The sequence below is a fragment of the Chelonoidis abingdonii genome, chromosome 5 (genome assembly GCF_003597395.2).
Source record: "Chelonoidis abingdonii isolate Lonesome George chromosome 5, CheloAbing_2.0, whole genome shotgun sequence".
In the NCBI taxonomy this organism is placed as follows: domain Eukaryota; kingdom Metazoa; phylum Chordata; order Testudines; family Testudinidae; genus Chelonoidis; species Chelonoidis abingdonii.
Window position 1 is genome coordinate 41878054 of NC_133773.1, and position 22762 is coordinate 41900815.

General features: G+C 38.9%; 1 protein-coding gene across 7 annotated transcripts in view; it reads right to left on the minus strand.

Moving 5' to 3' along the window:
- Window positions 1–397: 397 nt before the first annotated feature.
- PRDM5 (PR/SET domain 5) overlaps window positions 398–22762 on the minus strand; it is a 152648-nt gene continuing 130283 nt past the window's right edge. For all 7 annotated transcript variants that reach the window (XM_032762538.2, XM_032762539.2, XM_032762543.2 and 4 more), the window contains 2 exons: window positions 11309–11413; window positions 398–707 (listed from right to left, as the gene is read on the minus strand). In XM_032762538.2, coding sequence (XP_032618429.1) covers window positions 543–707; window positions 11309–11413 — 270 coding nt within the window. In that variant the 3' untranslated portion in view covers window positions 398–542. The remainder of the gene's footprint in view (window positions 708–11308; window positions 11414–22762) is intronic.

Below are 22762 nucleotides of genomic sequence, written 5' to 3' on the forward strand. Positions count from 1 at the left end.
CTGATTATGTTAAAGTGCGTGAGAGTGCAGACTCCTGCAGTTTCTGTAACATACATTAAATTGACCTTGAGATGCCACAAAGTTAGTCCATTTTATTTAATAATTAAAGGCATTAAAAGTGTGAAGAAACTATGTTCTGATAAAGTGTGGTGTTAAGATCTGAATAAAATTTGTTTGGATCACTGGTCAATCAGGATGAAAGTGAATTTATCCAACTGCATTTACTGTGCTCCAGAAACTTCAGATATGCTGATCTATGTCCAAAATTTCAGGATACCACCACCAAGATCTAAGGTACCAAGGCTGCAGATAAAACTGTGTAGATTATAAGAGAAATAAAAGTTCTTTTATCTTCAAACTCTGTTTTACTTGATTAAAAAAATCTAGTAACAAACACAAAGCCAAATGGAAAAAAGATTATGAACATATTACAGTTATTTTTCCTGTCTCTGCTCAGTCATCAGGTGAGAAGTCTGGAGTTTGTACATGTACAAATGGAACACTCTTGAACACTAGACACACTCTTCTTGCATAAGCCATGGTTAGCTGTCAGTTTCTCCATGGACATTTTCCATGTGCACTTTGAGGTAGTCATTTCTTGTAAACTTCTTGTGGCAAAGCTGGCATTCAGCCATTGGACGATTGGGATTGTGAGTCAGCTTGTGTCGGATCAACATTTTCTTCAGGCTGAAGGATAAATCACAAACCTAAAGCAGGGAAAACAAGACAAAAATAAAAAAAATTCAAAAAACCTGAACGTGTGTAAGACATTTTACTTATTTTGAATCAATGCGATAACAAATGAGCTTTAGCATTATGTGTTTGCAAAACTGAGAACATGAGCTGAGACTCTGGAAGACTAACTCCTTTTAAGTTATATTGCTCTGTTTCTTGTATCTTTGCCTTCTTAGGTTAACAGTTGGCAAGATGGGCAATTTTTTTTTTTTTTTAAAACCACACTGCTGGAAGCATTGAGGAACCTGTTCATATGCATAGTCATATAGAAGTCAATGACTTCCTAGTTCTTCAAAAGAATTGCACTGAAGCTGACAGGACTGCTTATGTGGGGGAAGTACTCACATGCACATATTTGGAAAATTAGGCCCTAAATTTATACGTCTTGCATATTGTGAATTCATAGAACAAGCTCAACTGAATAACTGAACAAAATGTTAGCGGACAAATCTAGCTTTTCTGCACGTTGACTGTCAGATTGCAATTTCTTCTCAATTTGCCTTCACTCAATAAATGTTAACCTCTTTGCATAGCTAGTGCAAGGTATTCACTTGTCATTTGAAATAAGAACTGGGTTGTGTGTACCATGTGACTGATATGACCAATCATGACTATTTCCATTTCTTCCCCTCCACGCTGCACAGCTTCTACAGAGGGCTCTGCAGCCATTTCATGGTTTGGAAGAAGTGCAGAGGATTTTTCCTTCCTGCCTCACTGCATACCTGCCAATCTTCCTGCCCAGATATTTAGGTTGGGCACTGCGAGCTGGATTTGAACCTAAAAATATATCATTAGGGAATAATCCACTAAGTACCCTATTGCTCATTCAATGTTCCCTTAACTTAGGTTCTGATTCTGCAACCCTGTCTCATATTGAGTACTAGCAGTATACAAGTAAGTGCGTTAATGTCACTGCAACTAGTCAAGAAAAAAATACTCTTAAATGTAAGTTACAGGATCTTTCCCATAGCCAGAAAAATGGGGAAAAAAAACCTCACTGCATGCCCTGACTGTGCTTGCTTGCCCAGAATTAAACTATAATGATTGATTAAATGCTTTTCATAGCACTTTGGAACCAAATTAGAATTATTGTAGGGATATCAAGAGGCAAGATGGATGAAGGGCACTGAACTTTCAAGTGCAATGTATGTACTTTAAAGAAGGACTTTCACTGTTGGGAAACCCGAAACAAAAGAACATTTGTACAGAAAGCACATTGTTTTGTAAGCAATTTCTGTATTCTTTGTGCTACTGCTGTGAATGTCTGTCAGAAGAAAATTGTTCTCCCTCATGAAATAACTGTGTGTGCATGGATGTGGAGTAGAATCACAATGCTGTGCTTATATTAGTGAAGAGGAACAGTCACAAGCTGAACAAAATGAAGGTGGCCACCAACAAAAAGCTCCTTATATATTTCAGTTAAAAACACACACACTGGGGATCTGGACCTTATTGATCTTGATTATCATAGAAATATTAAAAAACTATAATAGAAGTAAAATATTGTATAGTTTTAAAGAGTAATGTCTATAGAGTCATATCTGTACTTATTAAATTTCAGAGGACTTTCACATAAGGATGAAGTGAAAGGAGGAAAATAGAAATAGGGGGAGTGAAAGAACAAAGGGAATGGTAGTAGCTATTTAAAGAATGGAAACAGAGAAGAGGAAAGTTAACTAGCAATAGAATAGACAAACACTGAGGAAATAGGGTCAGACAGAGGAGAAAAGGAATGAATTAATACAAAGCCGAGAAACAGAGACACAGTAAGTTTTTATTTTAATTAGTTGTTGCAAAAACATTGTGCTGAAATATATATAGAGATGATCTCAGAATAATGGTGGCCTCGAGTACATGAGCACACTTGCTATGCCATGGTACAAAAGTCTTACAGTAAGTTCCTACTATTATTATTTGCATTGTAGTAGCCGTGGGGGGGGGCGGTGGGCATCAGTCATTATGTGCTCCAAGTAGATGTTGAACAGTGTGGGAGAAAGAAGGCAGCTTTGCCGGACTCAAACAGTGGTGTGAAACCACTCTCCTGTTGTGCCACTGACGAAAAATGCACTGCTGGCCTTGGAATACAGTTGTTTAATGGTAAGAATAAGCTTACAGCCAACATTGTACTACTTCATGGTTGCCCAGAGTTTCATGCCATACTCTGTCAAATGCCTTCTTGAAGTCAACAAAGACATGGTAGATGTCCTGCTAGTGTTGTAACATAGAACATGAAGGTTGAAAAAATCTGTTCTTCCACTATATTTTCCACTTGTGGCTTCAATCTGTTCAATATGACTTTCAACATCACTTTGCTGGGATGGCTAATTAAGCTTATGGTCTGATAATTGTGACACAATTGCAGGTTGCCTTTCTTCAGCAGAATGATGATTAGTGACTGTGTCCATGTGGAGGGCCAGTCACTGGTCTGCCAGATCTTGTTACAGATCTTGCTGAGTACATCTATTACTATTTCTCCTCCAAATTTCATCAGTTCAGCTGGGATGTTGTCAATACCTGTAGCCTTTCCATTCTTGAGTGATTTCACAGCTGTCTCCACTTCTTCATGTAGTATTGGAAAGACATCCTCCTCTGTCGAACCTGGGCTAAGACACTAGGATCTCCATTTGTCTGGTGGTTGCATAATGACTGATGCCCCAGAAGATCACATATGCACAGTCACCATTGGAGGCGGAGAACAATCTCAGATCTTCAGTTCTCTGATGACATTGATGGCCTGGCAGGCAGCAAAGATGGACCATGCCAACCTTGTAAAATGATTGGATGAAACCTCCACAAAATGTGGCATGGAAATCGGTACAGAAAAAACCAAGCTGATGACAAATGTGATGTGATCAGCTCACATATCACTATCAATGGACAAGAGCTGGAGACAATGAAACATTTCAAGTATTTGGGGGCAATCATCACTGATCCAAGGCAGAAATTCGGGCAAGAACTGCGCAAACAACAGCAACAGTAACAAAGCTAAAGCCAATTTGGAGGAATAAGAACATCTCCCTGGAATCCAAACTGGAACTGCTGCATGCATTGTCATCTCCATTTTTCTGTATGCGTGCGAGACATGGACCCTTACGGCAGAACTTGAACGGATAATTCAGGTAGTAGAGATGAGATGCTTCCATAAAATCCTGGGCATCTCCTACTCACATCATATATTTGTATGCACACATAACCTAATACTGGACATCTCTCATCATGTCACTAATGAAGAGGGCCACAATATCATCGCTCCATGTGCTGGAACATATGAAGACCTCCTGATGACCATGAAGAAGCACAAGCTGAAATGGTACGGCCATGTAACAAGATCATGTGGCCTATCCAAGATCATTCTCCAAGGGACAATACTGGAGAAGAGAAGAAGAGGTAGACAGAAGAAGAGATGGACTGACAACATAAAAGAGTGGACAGGAATGGACTTTGCAGACAGACTCAAGCACTGACATACAGTCGTCAGGGTGGAGACACTTCGTTGATTACTCATCAATGACCAATGACCAAATGCTGTTATGGGAGTGATGATGAGGAGGAGCCCTGGGGGGGAAGAGAGGTGTCCACCATGCTAGGCTTTATACCACCAGTTTGTATCTAAGCTGATCTGTCAACACCATTTTAAGGGGTATCGATTTTGCATACTCATTTTCAGAAATTAATTCTTCTGTATGTAAGATAGCTTAATAGTTGTTTTGAAAGACTGAAAGTATATTTTCACATACTGACTTTCATCTTGGTACATTGGTATTTGTGTATGGACTTCTTAGGCGGTAACTTTTTTTTTTTTTTTTTTTTTTAAGCATGTCCTTGTGGTGATTGAAGAGTGAAACTTGTTGCACTCTTGTAACAACAGCTGCAGTCCTGGGATCACAGACATCCACCTTTCCTGCAGCAAAGGAGTGTCTTTATAAGTATAGGGCCTTGGTAGTAGTACTGGACCTCACCATCAAGAAAGGTGGTGTTTTAAAGCTGTAGTTGTGCTAACCAGTGCTGGTGCTGTGTTTCAAATGGTGGGGCTCCCTTCTAACTCAATAAAACCAGTTCAGTACATTTATATAAATAGGTTATTCTGACCTGGAATGTAATTATTTCATGCCAGTTAAGGAAAAGACATAGGTTGGTCATAGAGAAAAGGCCAATAGTCAAAGGCAATATTTTGTATTCAAAATAACTTATTTTTTCCGAACAATAAGAACAGTACATATGCTGTTGCAATGGAATAGTGTTAAATAGATGAGATGACGTAACAAAGCTGACCTTTTGAATAGCAAATGTGGTGATCAAGCAATTATCCTTTTGCCTCAGGCAACAGGAGAACCTTATGACCCTCTGAAAATAAAAGTTACTTATAGAGCACATTGCTCTGGTCTTATGTTGGTGCAGTGGCTTTTGCTGATCTCTTGCTCTCTCCTACGCTCCCGTACAACCCAGGAAGTAACCTTGTAGCTCTTAAGGCTTGTGTAAAGTTTGTCCAGCCGTGACCATCACGTTCTGCTCAAACACATGCACATACACAAATCCAAAAATGTCAAATGTAATGTCTATTTTTGTAATAATCATGACAGCCATGAAACTGACATTGTATATGCCGACACAGATATTACATACATACATATATTTGTATGCACACAAAACCTAGGTACTGTACGATAACCAATATGAGTACCTCTATGAATAAAATGCAGTATGTCAAGTTCACCTTTGAGTAAGTAATTTCTAATAAATCCCCACTGTACAGCGATGACAGATTAACAGTGGCAGATTGTCTGCCATAAGAGAAGGATAAATTGCTTACAGACACAGGTTATCCAATGTTAATTCCTCTTGATATTCAATAATGGCAACATCGCAAAATTCCATGCAAAAATAAGAGTGCATTACCAAGATTAAATCTTAGAATGAGGCCATAAAATGTAGCAGTGTTAAGAATAAGATTAGCCAGTCAGAAATGTTGCTTTAAACTGCAAATGTAATTCACCTAAAATGAAAAGCATCATTTCCTGATTATTACTATGTTTACATATTGTAAAAAATCACATTATGACAACAGAGGTTTCTTACTGGTTGAAAAGCAGTTCTGGAGTAGAAGAACAGCATGGAATGTTGAAGGAAAAGGTTTCTGAACTCGGCTGATAAAGCTGACAATTTAATTGCCTAAGCCAGCAAAGCGCACAAGCACATGCTTAAGTAATAACTCCTAGCTCTTTTCAGCAGTAGATCTCACAGTGCTTTACAAAAGGGCAGCCATTTATATTACCACAGAAGGGGCAAGATCGCTCAGTAGCAGAGCTAGGAATTGAATCCATGTCTCCTGAGTCCCAGACCACTGCTCTTTCCACTAGGCCACACTGCCTCCCATGTAATACTGAATCAAGGCCTAGAACTTAGAATAATTCCTCTATTTTTACATTAAAAAGCTTATTAAGGTTGTATTAAGGACACATTATTTCATTTTCAGTGGCCATACAATGACAGGATCTAGCATTACATGTTACAGTTTTTGCTTCAAGCTCTTAAACCATTTTAATTATCATCTTTTTGGAAAGGAACAGAAACCAGACAGTACAACAATCATTACTTGAATATATTATCCTTCTTGTGATGCTTTCTGTGTAACTGTAAAATTATTTTAAAGAGTTTGCTTTTCATCTCAATTTTGTAATTAACCTGTTACATTTTATTGATTTATGAAGTCCTACTATATGCTCACTTGAACATTGAGTCTCATTACAATGATCAACGGTTTTAGTGTAGAAGATGGTGGTAGCCAACACGCAAAGGTATGTTTAGGGTCAACTGAAAGAACAGTGTGAAGAGATTGTACCATACCTGAAATAAACCAGGATAGACAATGCATGCCCTTCTTGTTCCTAAACAAGCATGTGTTGCTTATAAAAGCAATTATGGTTCATTTGTCTTTTTAATAAAAAACATGAGTATTTTCAGAGGACAGATATCATTTAAAACAATCTCAATTCCAGTTTAGTCCCCCTTTTTTTATAGATGATACGCTAAGATTTTCACTGTAGTATGTGGGAAGCTGATTTCCACTAATATTAATGAGATCTGAGCAGGATTCAACTTTGAACCATTACCCTTATGAAGGTGAAGTAATTAAAACAAAAACCTTGACAATATTTTTGATTAAAAACTAAGCAGATTTCAAAATAAATACAATATACTAATCAAAAGTAGTGCATGGATTACTTTAACTCACTAAAGCCCAATACTATAACATCCATCAAATTTGCTCCGGTGGGTGGGTGTGTGTGTGTGTGTCGGTCGGGGGGAATGAGAAGCTGCTGTTTTTATTTCTGGTTCCAGAAGGCAAGAATATTTACACCCAAGGACTATTTTCAAAAGGTAAAGATGCATCAATTATTTCTGTAAGGGGCAAGTGAAGCCTTTTCATGAGGCTAATAAAAATGCTTTACTTCAACAGATGAAACCTGATCTTGTTTAACCCTTTGGCACTAGAGGCATTTCCTGGTGCTAAATGCTAAAGTCATTAATATTAACAATGGCAAAGCTTGACACCTAGAATAAAGGGGTTATTAAAAGGCACTGACTAGTCATTATGACTGCTCTTGATACCAGGTAAGAAAAATCAGTCATTCATTACAAGACTTTTTTTTTCTCTCCCAATATGATCACATATACGCTTGAATTGGTAAATAGAATGGTCACTGAAAGAAACTAAATTTGTTGTTGTACCTTAAAATGATTCTTTACTGGCCTGATCACTGCAACTATTGTAGCTCTACTGGACTACCCTCCTAAGTAAGGATTTGCCAGAACTGGCCCTATACAACGTCTCAATCCTTATCCCTGCATACATGAAATCACAGTATAAAAAGGACTTAATGAACATTTGTTACTCTATCCTGGATGCTTTACTGTCTCTAAAACCTACATCAAAAATAGGAGTCCAGAGAATAGCAGGAAGTATGATAAGTGACATGGAGAGTCTTCATGAGGACAGACTGAAAAAAATGACACCATTTAGCTCACAGATAAAGAAGAATAAGAGGGGACACGATAGATGTATATAAAATAATGAATGATATACAGTAAAATCATGCACTCCTATTAACCCTTTCCTGTAACAAAAGGATGACAAGGGGACATTAATTAAAAGTGAATGGCAAGACATTTAAAACTGATCAAAGGATTTAAAAAAAAAACCCAAAACACAAAATGGCTAATAACCTGTGGAAATCATTGACTCAAGATGTCTTTGAGGTCAAGAGCTTTGCAGGATTTTTTTTTTTTTTTTTACCAGCTAATGAGAATATCTACTATTACCTTAGATAGGACTAAAAAAAAAAAAATCACAAATAATATAAATTTGCATTCTTCAGTGCATAAACTAACTCGTAACTGGTGGGACTCAGGAAGAAACTTCTATGGGCAGATTATTTACTTTTGGGCTTTTTACACCTTCCTTTAATGACTTTGGTACTAGACTGCATGTGAGACAAGACACTGGACTAGATTAACCAATGCTAGTGTTTGGTTTCTATGTTTGTAACGTCTTCACTTGGGACTCCAGTTGGAAGGAAAACTCTCTATCCACTCTAATTCTGCACTCAGTGGTAGATAATGATGCGTAAATGAGTAATGTCTGAACCACTCTAATGTGGAAGCTTCTTTGTGGGTAATACCACCTGAGGAAACGTAGCATCTGCTAGAAGTTTGGAGCTGATAAGAGAATGTCAATGAAGGGTAATTTGGGTAGATGGGGCAATAATTTTTTTTTTAGAATACAGAGTGAAAAAATCTTAGGGGAAAAGAAAGGGGATGGATGAGTAAAAAAAAAAAAAAAAAAATCCTTTACAGAAAGCCTGTTTTGAATGGATTAAGTTTTAGTTTAATTTTTATTTTTATGTATTTATTTATTTTTTAAAGCTAGAGAAGACACTATTCCCTCTGACTAATCAGGCAAATAGAGAGAGCTGTTGGACCATGACTGAATTTTTCCATTTTGCTTCTACCACTACATAGGTACGTAATACTCCAAAAAGGTTCCGCAAATAGATATTTTTAAAGGTGTGTGCAGGCCAAGCATATAATTATGGATGATGACATTAGCCTCAGCCACTATAGGAAAATTACACAGACACTGCAAGTTGGCTAAAAAAATTGAGATGAAGTACAGCAATCCAAAAGCTGTAGAAAGCATTGACAATGACTCTAAATTAAGGAAATCCTATATAAACCGGAGTAGGATTGCGCCAACAGAATATTGTATGAGCCACTAAGAGGGATTAAATATCTGTAGATGTGTGCACTATTTGAGATGTTGTTGTTAATGCAAATTGTGGTGGCCTAGAAAACATTTTTGCACTCAACATGAAACTGGGATTGATTCTAACGGTGTCATTTGGAAAATGATTGATCTTTCACTTGCTAGACTCACTTCTGTTTCTGTATATTTATTTAATAAGATCATACTATGGTTTCAAACTGGTTAGTGAACATCATGGCTCTTATAATTTTCCACAATTCTATAAGGATTTTGGCTTACAGAATAACAGTCTCATCCAGACCAAAATACACAGTCTTCTGAGCACACAAACCTCAGCAAGTCCAATGTGCTGACTCTGCACTGGGCCAGCACATACAAAGGGGAAGACCTGACCAAATCAAGGCTAAAAATGGAGGAAATTGTCACATCAGGGAGCTGAGGAGTGGCTATGAGATAAAGCGCGTGTAAATGAGCTCCTTATTTCTGGGTACCACAAATCCTCTCTCCACAAAGGGTCTGTATATCCCCATGGGAGTTATCCTTACTTTAACCCTGAAATAACCCGTATGCATTGCCCAGTCAAGGTGTTTAAGGTGAGAAACTCCCAACACCCACAGCACAACTTTTATTTATAGCCCTGTGATCATTGGTGGGGTCTCTCCTACCCTCACCACTACTGAAGAAGGGGAACAGAAGTTGGGAGTGCTGCTGGTTCCTGACTGCTAGCCAGAGATGGTGATGCTCTCAAACACCTATTGATACTGTTGGAGGGTTTCTTCCTTTTCTCCAACCCACTCACTGTTTGGGGCATGAAGGGGATCTTCAGTTTGATGGAGCCTAACTCATCTATTTTGGAGTTGTCAGCCAGAGAGCGAGGCTCTGTCCCAAGCACCCATCACCGCCAAAGTTTATGGAAAGTCTATTTCAGGCATGGTAGTGGAAAGTCTTTTAATCGAGAAATAAAGTATATTTATTTACTGATGAAAAGAGATCAGAAGTACTTTGTAAAGGCCAGATCATTCTGATCAGTAGACAGAGCCTTGTAACTGAGGGCTTGTCGACACAGTGCTTTAGTCCACTCCAGAAGGGTATAAATTCTAGTCTGCACTAGCATGTTGCACACTAACTGGCTCACGTGGACATTGCAGGTGTGCACTCGAAATTCCTTAGCATGCATTACGGTAGTAGTGTTTGAAATGGGACTATGTTAACATGTGCTAGAGAACTTTGAGTGCACACCAGTAGGCTCCACACAGGCCAGTTAGCACACAACACTCTAGTGCTCACTAGAATTTACACTCCTCTGGTGTGGACTAACGCACCATGTAGAGAAGCTCTTAGGTGAGCTATCACACAGCTCACATATTTAGTTCTGAGTTGTCTGAAACTTGTTCACAACTATTAGTTGAGCACTTTAGAATAAGAAATACATTTGTAAAAGTCATGGTCTGTTTGTGAACTATTCACAAAAGGACGAAAAACATAGAATCAATGTTATGTACTTTTTTAAAACCACTGAGTAACAAATTTTATTCTGGCATTTAGTACTTCTGCCTAAAACCTTTCCAAAGGCTATTCCAACCATTTAGATGACTATCAATTTTCAAAAGTTGAGCGATACAGCACTCTCATCTGCAAACTCCATGCACAGGGACTCTACACCATTTATGAGATGGGATGTTGCAGATCGCAAAGAGAATGCTAGTGATATATTATAAAAATATATAATTGCATTCCAGCCATTACCCAAGACGCACAACTTTTAGAGATCATTTAACAAGGTGACCATGTCCTAAAGTACTATCAGTTTCAATTCAGATTTTGATTAGCAGAAACTGGAAATTCTGAATTTGCACTCTGGTTATTCAGCAACATTACGATCATTATATGGAAAATATATATTATAGACATTCAGATTCTACTGTAATATAGTAAATGATATTCCCATCCAGACTAATCTCCAGCTATTAACTTGTCAAGGCCTTATAAATGAATAAAAAGTATGCCTCAAATGGTAATGAATTTGCACTGCACAACATCCAAATTACATTAAGAATGGTGCAAACAACTCTTAAGGGATATAAACCATATAAAAATGTGTGCAGTGATGCTCTTGGAAACACAAGAGGCTACATAAAATTACTTCAATGATAGCTCATTAGTTAAACAATCAAAGACCATAAAACAGTGTAAGTTTATGCTATTGCACGTAACTGTAAAGTGAAAATACATATAGGCCAATACTCTTATGGAAAATAAAGTCTGACTCCTGGGTTGAATTCAGGAAGAAAAAGGGAAAGCTCAACTCACATCACACTGGAACGGTTTCTCTCCAGTATGGGTCCTCATGTGCTCATCCAGACCCCGCTTCTGACTGAAAGCCTTGTTGCACTCAGAGCACTGGTATGGCTTTTCCTGTACGCAATGACAACAGTGAGTGAAAGTGAGTTTACACAGAGCACAAGGCATTAAGTGAGTGGAAGTCCATGCTGGATGGTGCAAGTTTTATATTCTCTCTAAGGGATTGCAGTCAGTGAAAACAACAGAAAATGAGTTTTAAATGATTAAGTGAAAGCTGGGAAAGCTGTGGCCTGACAGTTTCCACTTCAACACCCATTATGAATTAATTATCTGTTTTAGTCTTTCAAACACAGCAGTTTTGGGGGTCTGTTTTTCATAATGTGAAAGGTACAAAAACAAAATCCCAGTGTACTTTCCTTTCCCCTCTATGAAAGGTTAAAGCATAAAGACAAGTGAGTTACCTATTAGACTCTCAGGATTTCCATCCATGTTTTTCTGGGGAGTAGGTAGTAGGAGGAAGGAACCCTCTTAAAAAGTTGGTGACAGAAGGCTAATCACTTATTCATCACAAGATCGCCCAATAAAATACAGAATCACCAACTCATCTGTATTTTCACTGGAACTATCGGTTAGTGGCTACTGTAACCCACGATTATTTGTAACAGTTGCAATAATCTAATGGGAATAAATCATTTAAAGAACTTATATCAAGAACTGCTTATATAGTGATTTTCTTCTTCCAAGCCCTTTACAACCTTCCCAAACTTCACTTAATCGAAGACCTTATATGGGAAGACATAATCCTTCTTCATTAACAGAAGTCCAAAAGCATAACAGAAAAAAATAAGTGACTGAATGAATAAAAATGGCACTGCACTTACAGTCAATGGTCATCTTTAATGCTTTAAATACACAAAGGGCCTTTCAAAGTCAAATTACTGCTAGTCATTCACCTTCATGTGAGGTTTTTGTTTGGCCAAAATTTCATGTTGTTTCAATTTCAAAATTTGTGGATTTATTTGAGAAAACAAAACTATCAGATTTTGTTTTCTGAATTAAAACAACAATAAAGTAAATGATAAAACATCAGTAAGTGGGAAGTGAATACAAATTCTATGTAACCCAGTAATACAAAGTCATTATTGTGACTTCATAGCTGAAGTTGTGCAATATGCAAAGTGGCATTTAAGGAATAGGAAAAGTCACTTAAACACTACTCAAGTGTTCAGTCTCTGATAAACTCAAAGTTTGACTTGGGGACACTTTCTAGGCCTCATTCATCATACTGTTACTCCAGTTGTACAGTTCCACAGAAGTCAGTGGCAGAAAGCTATTGTAATGGAGTACAGAATCAGGCCTTCTATATTAAGAGATTGGGTGTGACGTTTTGATCCCATTGAAATCAATGGGAGTTTTGCCATTGAGTTCTATAGGAGCAGGATTTCACCCTATTTGGTTAAGTGAGTCATTTCTGGAAAGTTACCAAGGTATTTCATGAGACTCTTGGTTTATCTTTTGTTTGTACTTAAACAGCTATGTTACAATGACCCATCTACACTACAACTGTAATAGAATCAGGAGATCTGATTACAACATGGTTGCTACACAAGCATCCACGATGACTGCTCTGCCTACCGTCCCTCTGTGCAGCTGCTGTTTAAGGTTAAAAGAGATACGGAGGGTCTTGTGCTGGCCCACAACATCAAGCACGGAATTTGTCCTTAAAGAGCATTGAAGAAACATGTTAAAGAACTGTCACTTTAAATGTTTAAATAGCCTAGTGAGATAAGGTAGAGTAGTTCTGACATAAGCCTGTTCTGCAATGTTTTCTTTGTCCCGAGAATCATTTGTGGTTAAAATGCATTGTTTTGGAAGAACAACAAGAATTCAGTGACAATTTGAAAACTATGTAATGAAGCTTTGCCTCTTTTTAAAAACAACTCCAAAAAAAAAATCAGAGTGTAGTATTGGTAATTAATTAAAAAATAGAGATGATCAAAATATATCCAATGGATACATTTTTGTCCTGAAATAAAATGGCAAATTCCCCACATTTTCTCAATCCTTTATCATGCAGTCTTGCAGTGTCTCAGGAGCTTACGGTCTTTGCGCATGCGTCCACAAACACACACATCTGTTCTCCCCTCCAAAAAACCAAAACAATACACAGATCTAAATAGACATCTTCCCTCACATCAATATACAAACCTAAATAGACATCTTCCCTCATATAAGTACACTGAGATAAATGTATATTTATATAGCACATGGCATTTATTTAGGAACTTACACTGAACTTTAAAACTAAGTACAACTATTTAAAAAGTAAATGGAGTCCAAGAGAATAAGTCAGCCTGCTTAGCAGTCTGTACGTGTGCCCAAAGGGAGTGTGAAACTACTAATGCTATAAGTAATGTAAGTGCCTGTGCAGTTCGTAGAGATTTAGATAATGTTTCTGTCCAAATATTTTCCAGAGTGGAGACTGGCAGCTAAGGAGGAGAAAGTGTTGTAGAGTTTGGTTTAACACAACATTGGTTCATTTTGGGTGATTCCCTCACTTCCCTGGGTCTGAGTGTAAGAATCAATCCTCCAAGCTTAGGTGATGGAGTCACAGGGATAACTGAAGGCCCTCCAGCTGCAGACAATAGATGGCTTATTTGTATAGTGTATTCCAGCAAGGTGCTGAGCAGTCTGGCCCCAACCAGCAAAGCACCAGAGCACATGGTTAACTTCAAGCATGTAACAAGTTTTACACTTACTGAGAAATACTTCTCCAGGATTTTAATATTCAATGCACATAAATTGAGAGAGAAAACAAATCACAATGTGGCATACAGCACAAATCCTACTAGTAGCTCAGCCTGTGCAACCGGTGACTAGATTCTGACGAATAAGCGTGCTGTGCAGGATAGTGCTTTCACCCATAGTGTATGTGGTTTGTGGCTTTTTTAAATCATTATCTTACTTTTGTGGCTTGCATGATTTTTCAACATACAAGAAAACATACCCATTTCCTCACAAACAATGAACTTTAAAAAAAAAAAAAATGTCTGTCCAGTCCTGAAGCTCTTACGTCAATGGGAATTTTGCCGGACTGAGTAGAGACTTCACAGACTAGGTCCTGTAATTTTGGGGGAAGCTTATGGATAAACCATATGAAAAGCAGGATTCCATAACACACCCTTAATTGGTTTTGCATTGTGGTTAATGGAAACCACATTTTCTGTAAACTCTCTGAAAATGATTTCTTCCATAGAAAACTCAAAACAAAACACAGTAAACAGTCTATACATCTGTGTGGCCTATAAATACTCCATGGGAATCAATGATGTGCCAAAACATTCCTTAATGTAAATTCGACCTGCTTTACTTGTTGTCTCTCTGTCCGTGCAGGAAACCTACCAAGTCCCAGTCAGTGGAGTGTTGATGTCATCACAGCTTCTCCTGCCCATTTTACAGGTGCTCAAGGGTGGTAGGAGTGGCTGGGCTGTTTGGGGGAGAAAAGGGCAAGAACTTCTCTAGGAAATTAGGGCTCCACACCCAGGCGACATAGCAATGGAATGAACTCACAACCATAAAAAGCAACAAAGAGTCCTGTGGCACCTTAAAGACTAACAGATGTATTGGAGCATGAGCTTTTGTTGGTGAATGCCCACTTCGTCAAACGCATGTAATGGAAATTTCCAGAGGCAGCTATAAATATGCAGGCAAGAATCAGTCTGGAGATAACGAGGTTAGTTCCATCAGGGAGGATGAGGGCCTCTTCTAGCAGTTGAGGTGTGAATACCAAGGGAGGAGAAACTGCTTTTGTAGTTGACTAACCATTCACAGTCTCTGTTTAATCCTGATCTGATGGTGTCAAATTTGCAAAGGAACTGAAGCTCAGCAATTTCTCTTTGAAGTCTTATCCTGAAGTTCTTTTTTTGCTGTAATTACCTGTGTATGTTTGCTGGGTACTTGATTCCCAATCGGAATTCTATTGTTTAACCAAAGACCCTTAATGACACCTTAATGGCTCCTTGCTTAATATGCAAGCCACCTGAGCATACTGAGAGAAACAGAAAAAAAAAATGTTTCTCTCTGGCTCCTTTTAAAACCACACTTAAACCAAACCCTTGTCTCTCTGCTAAAAGCCGCCTAGCAGAGAAAAGAAAACCATAATACTCCTACTGTTCTTGATTCTATTCTTTCCCACTTCGCTGCCAGTCATATCATAAGCATCGTTTCCCAATCTGGACCTTAGCGTCTAGAAATCTGACGACAATAGGGTGCTGCGTTGAACCCCTCTAGAGCTTATAATTACCAGCTCGATTTGATCTCGCTGCCCACCATCCAAAAAGTCAGGGTTGGCTCCCTCGGGTCGTCCCCAACCTTCTCGCGGAAACCCCCTCAACGACTCAAAGAATGACAAAATTAATGATCACTAGAAGATGTACAGAGCAAGAAGTAGGTAGGAAGAGAAGTAATGATCGAAGGATCGCAGTCCAAATCAAGGATGCTAGTGGCGGTAACAGTAGCTGTCGTGCATGCTATGATGCATACTGATGAATAGTCATCATCTATTAACTTCACTGGTAATATAACCATCAGAGCTAGCATTAGGGGCTGGGATTAATGAGTGCCCCCCACTTCTACCACTCTACCACACTCATCATTGTGTACTTTCCATATAGTCCAAGACTAGGAAATTCTGGTGACCGTCTTCGCCGCAGCTGGATAGGCACGATGCACGGAGGCCAGTTTGAGGAATTCCTTGGGCTGATAGCGATCTAACAGTGTTTTCGCCATTTACTACCTGCCCCATGGACGTACCGGGACACTTGTAAGACCCATACCCACGGAGGAACGAAAGACACAATACCTAAGCGCAGCCATTCATGCCCTAAAACAGGACTAAGTGTTGTTTAAGTTAGAGCTTGAATGCCTTTCTTTTCTTTGTTTGTGTTTACTTGTTTTGGGTTTGTGTTTTTTTTTTACTCGCTTTCGGTTTGTGTTGTGGCTTTCATATTTTCGTTACTTATTGGTATGTATTTTGTTGGTGCGGCTCTTCTTTATGGGCTATCTTCTTTTTTACGAGACGTTTTTTTTTGTTCTGTTGGCTGTTCCGTTTTTCGTTTTTTTTTTCTAATTTGTGTGTTGGTAATTTTTTTTCTTGGTAATGATTCTTTTTGTGAAATCTGAAAAATTGTATATGAAACAAATAATTTCATTTAGACTACAAAGACATTTTCTGTAATAATATAATAAATGAGACTTTTTGGACCAGTTCTATTCGATTCTGACAGTTATTAAATAATGTCGTTTTGTACTCACAGGGTACAGCTACTATTAACCAGATTTCAACCTCAGATACCGAATAGTGATAATCTTTCAATCAATAATAACTTCAGAAAACAGACCACACAGATCGACTGCAGAACTGAATTGCTTTTGCATTACTGACACCTTCAGATTAGCTGCCGGCATAAAGACTGGTAGTGACTTGAGTCATTATACAAATCTAAACCGAATTCCCCCTATACTAATTTCCCCTACTGTTACTCACACCTTCTTGTCTACCGTTTGAAATGGGCCCGCTCAAAAAAAAAAAACTATAAATTATAATAACCTAAATAACCAAATAAAATATTATGAAAATAAAAAATGACGATGATGCTCTAGCTTTTGTTGCGCGCCTAAGCACAGCATCAGCAGCCTCAGCGGCTTGCCTGTGGGAGTCCTAGGTCCTCGGAATCAGCAGATTCTTAACCTGGGCTCGTGGAGTTCCGCTCTTCTCAGTTTTGCTTTCAGCCGTACCTGCCGCGAATTGCCTATCTGAATCGCTTACTCGACTGATTCCTTTCCGCAGGAAGCCGTGCGTCCAGGCTGCTGACTGCCGTCTGGGGCAGTTTAGACCAGTGTTTGTCTTACCCCTGCTGCTTCTTGCCCCAAGCACACATCTTGGAGTCTGTTGCCTGAGCCGGTCACTTGAGCAAGTTGTGGAGTCCAGCTCTCATTACACATTACGAAATGATTATTTCCTCCCTGGTTTATCCTACTAATCGGCAATTATCTCTTAAGACTGTTACCTCTCCATGTTGTATAAGCAAGCAGCCGCATCTCTTTTTATGCTGTCTGGCTTTATTTAACTACTACTACTTATTTCCTTTCCATGCACCTGTATTGAAGTGGTTCTTAGGCCACGAAAGCTTATATGCCTAGTGATAATTCAATTTGTTAGTCGTCATAAGGTTCTCCACAAGGATTCCTCATTGTTTTTAATACATCAGCCACTCTTGCATTGCCCAGCAGGTTTCAATAGATAGGTTGCTTTTTTCTCACTTTACTTTCTAATGTCATCACGCACATGTCTGTTACGTTTATATATTTTTACCAGGTCTCACCATTATAATAAAGTATAACTCACTATCAGTTGGTTTTGCCATTGAACCTAATTCTATGAATTAGTAAAGTTTCTACTCTGCCGTTATAAGTTCTTTTCCGCTAACATTAATGTATATCAGTGTTGCTACTTCAGGATTCATTTCTGCTTTTTTATATATTTTGTCTACGTTTTTGTTACTTATGTCCAACTCCCATCATGAATCAGATCCCATTTGACATCTTAGGTTTACTTTTGAAACAAACACGTAGATTATTAAAAGATCTCTCCCTGCTCTCAAAAGCTTAGCTCGTATCTAATGCATAAAAATAAAAGTTGAGATTATCAGTTAATGTATGAGATAGGACAGTTATGGGCAATGCACTGAGGATTAGAATAGTATTGTCATATATATACTAATGTCTATATCCAAATGTATAACTTCAAAGTATACTCAATAAATAAGAATATTTTGTTGCTATACCACTACCTTGTTTTACCCAAAGATTTTATTCATAATTATATGAAATCTTAGATGTCTATGTAACACAGTAAAATCAATCTCTCAAAAAAACTTTTAAGAGGGATCCAACAGTCAGATTCATTTAAGATCAATGATATTCCTCTACTGATCTACATATTCACCAGTATAACAGTACCACTTCCATCCGGAAGATCCCAAAGACCTATTAAAAATACATATACAAGATATAGAGGAAGTCGGAACTTCCCCACTACGTAAGTGCAGTAGCATCTGGAGTAAACACATCAAGCATAACAATATAAAGAGATAATAGAGCAAATTAATTTTATCTCTACTGGACTTTCTTCTGTGAAAAACTTTTATTTAGTGAGAATAATGCATATTACTCAGCTTATATTTCGTTCAATGATTTCAAACTATTATTCTTGTGAAAGTTTCTGTGTCATCTTAACAATATATAATGACCCAAGACTTGTTCATATTATTTTCTCTCTGAATAGATGGTTTCCCGGATCTCACAGCTATGCCAGATCTAACTATACTAGTCTACTGGTCAGTCATATTTCCGAACCACACTTTCTCTCCTAGGCGCGGGATCTCTGCACCTTGCCGCCAGGTATATTTTTACTGGCGGTCTGCAGGTTCAGCGTCAAAGCTGGCGGCTGTTTTGCCCGAGCTGCGGCTCGATGGGGTTCAGACCACTCCAGCCAATGTGCGTAGGCTGCGGGGAGAGCAATGGTGGGCGGCACGATGTGCTGAGCAACTGCGGTCCCAGTCCTCCATGGGCTCTGGGACGTGAACTGGCAGGCCGAGTGGAGCCTCAATTATCGAACCTCGCAACACGCAGATGCCTACGCCTGTGGCCGCGACGTGCAAAGTATAGTCTAGAAGATGCCCTCACTAGCTTTCCTTTGACGAGATCTCCCATCCAAATTTTGACCTAGCTAGGTTTATGAGATCTTCTAACTCACACCCTATTGATGTAGGCACGAGCCTGCTTGTTGCTTTTGATATCAACACAATCCTAATTTATCAAACTAGCAAAGATCCACCGGCATTGACATTATAACGAAAGCAAAAATCAGGTCAGCAAATTAGTATAAGACACTCGGAGTAGTAGTCTCTGTAACAGAAGACAACCTGAATTGACCCCCCTGCCACGTACGCACAATAATTACAATGATGGAGGTCAATTAGCAATGTGTGTGGATGAAGAATCTATAAGCACAGAGCAAAAGATCTAAAGCACGAGACAAAATTAAATTCCCCATCCCATTAAGTTTATTCTGAGGTAATAGCCCAATTCCAATCTGGTACTATGCTGGCATAGTCTTCGCTGAAATCATCTAGGCAATCAATTTCACTAGTCCTCTCTCCGTATCCTACCTGCATGAAAAGAGATTGAGCGTAGAGCCCCAGCTCAGAGTAATTGGGTACTAATACCAAGTCCCCTGCCCTCTTCGTGCTTAATTAATGTACTTTACTCTTTCCTGACCCTTTAAAACCAGTTAAACAACTTCCCCCACTAAGCGATGACTAGCCTTGTTGACAGACCCTTGATCTGCTTAGTGATTTATTAGCTTGCAGTCCTAAATTGCGCATCCAGAGAAGCCTCCACTTTATACCCAACAGATAGCACTCCCTGTTTATATGCACTCTCTTAAGAGAGACCTTGCATATAAGAATAATCACACATCCTCTGTCAGATCTATCTCCATTCCGGAAGCGGTGCTATGACCAACTCGCCCTAGAGGGATTTTCCACCAGCTTACACCCCCTCTTTCTGTATACAATCAGACCATATATTAGTCTTGAGTTTTGATTCGTAGCACCACGTGACCGCCCTGCCAACCCTGAAATACTTCTTGATATCAAAAATTCAAGTGGATCACAGAACTCAACCTGCTATGAAATTAACCAGACGCCAGAAAACCTTCTTTCTTATTACACACAGTCAGTTTGTGGCATACATGCCCTCTAAGAAACTGAATGCGAGAAGTCTAACACTGTCCACAGACTTGTGCTCCTGCCAGGAGTTCCGGGTATTACCTAGATCTTTTCTCCCCAAAATATTCCAGGGGATTTTCCCATTTTTTTTCAAGTTTATCAGACACTTGTGTTAAATGGAATATATATCTGGGGATGATGCAGAAATAAACTCAAGCACCATGCCAGTATAGGCGTTTCAACAAAAGAGCACACACACAAAACTAAGATTTGTTCACAAAAACTCTTATTTTATTGATACTTGTCTATTCACTACCCTTTAACTTCCTGCGGTCTTAGCTGTTCCTGTGAGTCCACTCCCGGATCCCGCTTCTTCTTCTCCTGGGCATGTGATGAACCAGGCTGTGATAAGGCAGGAATTGCTTTATCCTAGCTTATATTTTTTCGAGAGACATTGTCTTTAGTCAGGTTCCTGTCCATAACCTTGGTTGATTAATCTCGCCTGGTCTGCGTCGCTCTAACTTTACAACCAGATAATTCAATACTTACTAGAGACGTGTTGTGGATTAATATTAGCTACTCATAAAGTCTTTGAGATCTAATATATATGAGTTTGGAAAGTCAGAGCTCAAGTATTATTCCAGCCTTGGGTAAGAACCGTGTGGCACGTTATGCTAACACTGACTATTAATCTACTCCGCATCTTTGCAATCCTCCATCGTCAGTGATCACGAGCTAAAGTAGTAAACATAGGATCTGTTGGAGGGTCCAGCAGCCAGATAAAAATGCACATGTAGTATCATCATTACAACGCTAATCCTGTCTCTGAGTTACCCCATGTCATGAACACCTCGAGCAGACCGTAATAATCTCCGGACACAATATCGGACTGAGTACGTCTCGGATATCTCCAGCCAAGACAGGCACAAAGAGAGGCAAGAGAGAGCCAGTAGACCATACACAAAATGTTTCAAGCGATTCATGAAAAATTGACCTAACTAAGCGATCTCCGTTGACGTAGAGAGAGAAGAGCAAGCAAAGAATTAAGAGAGGGAGAAGATTAAGACTGCTTCTGTCTGCCTATAGGTAATGTACGACAACTTTCTGTTCCCACCTCAGCAAGAGCCCCTTTTTACAAATCCCCAACTAAATTTTAATTAACAAGCTGAACTGAAATGCACAATACAGCCTGAGAAATTGAGCATAGAGCACCCATCTATAGGCGATAGCATTGAAAGGGAGACAACAAGAGATTGGCTTCTTATCTCAGATAATGCTGAAACAGGAGTGACCCGGTACATAGCCTGAAATGCAAATGGTAGGGGATGTTATTCCTCCAAAGATAACCGACAAAAAACCCTGGCAAGCTTGGCACAATGGAACAGTGCCTGGTAGGTTGTGCAGCTCACGTTTACACTGCACAATTGAACAGGCTATTCCATGTTAAGTGTTATGCTGACGAAAAAATCCACCACAAAGAAGAGACAAAAACCCAGGAAAAAACACGGAACACAACAAAATAAAAGAGAAACAGAAAACTACACCACAAAAATTAAGAATTCCAACTTGTCTCGTCTCCCCCTCACTTTTCCATGAAACAAGAGTCAGTGATCACAAATTGCCTAATGACGGATGATGACTGTACATTCCCATTCTGATTCATGGCATTCCAATTAGATTCAGTATCTAAACACCACTGTTCTCTCCAACGAGCAAAGGAGAGAGGGAAGATAAATAGCGAGTAATCAGATCTATTTAGGCTCTGTATTAAGCTCCAAAAATATAATGTAGGCTAAGACAAAGAATCAAGATACAATGTTTAACTTGAGCAGAAAAGACAACATCCATACTATTACTCCATCTGCAAAACAGTGTTGCTCTGATCCTGCAACCGTTCTTGCAGCAAAAGGCTGCTGCTGGATTGTATTAGTCTGCCGCTGTGCATCAGCTATTCAATTTATATATTACAGATATCATTACATTTCAATAGTATTAATCCTAGCTGAAATTATTATTTAGTTCATTGTAGTCTGTTACAGCCTCCATCCTAACGGATTTTATCGTGCTCCATGCACAATCGAGGCTGCCCGTCAGTTCTTTTGCATCAATATGTCCAGCAAAACTCCCTCCCTACCCCACACAAATCAAGCAGGCTCCCCGTTGAAGCTGTGTTGCCTCAGACCTTATCAACCTCACCTTGGAGAACACCCCCTTGTAATTTCCTTCAGGCCCTACTTCATTGTTATTTCGTTCCGCTCTGCATAAAGCTCCAAATGACAACGAGTGTCTACTTTTCACTTATCACCCGCCCTTCAGGGGATTATTGAGCTACTGGAGCTGTCTTATCTAACACCACACAACGAACGTAAAAAAATTTATCCCGTAACCCACCTCAGCCCTTTAATCTCTGCTAGGTACTACACTGACTAGGTCCTTATGAGAATATAAAAGGCCCAAATCCTGCAGTCACCACCTGTGGAGCTAACATATTTGATTGACCCAGAGAGAAAAAACGTCAAAACAATGTCCTTAAAAAGAAAGCTTTGATATAAAAAAAGAGAGAAATATACATAACTAAATGCTAATAAGCTAACAGTCTCGCTCAAGTTGACAAAGATACATCTAAAAGTACGACAAGTAGTGGGTTTTTCTCCGCAACAGTTTCTAATTT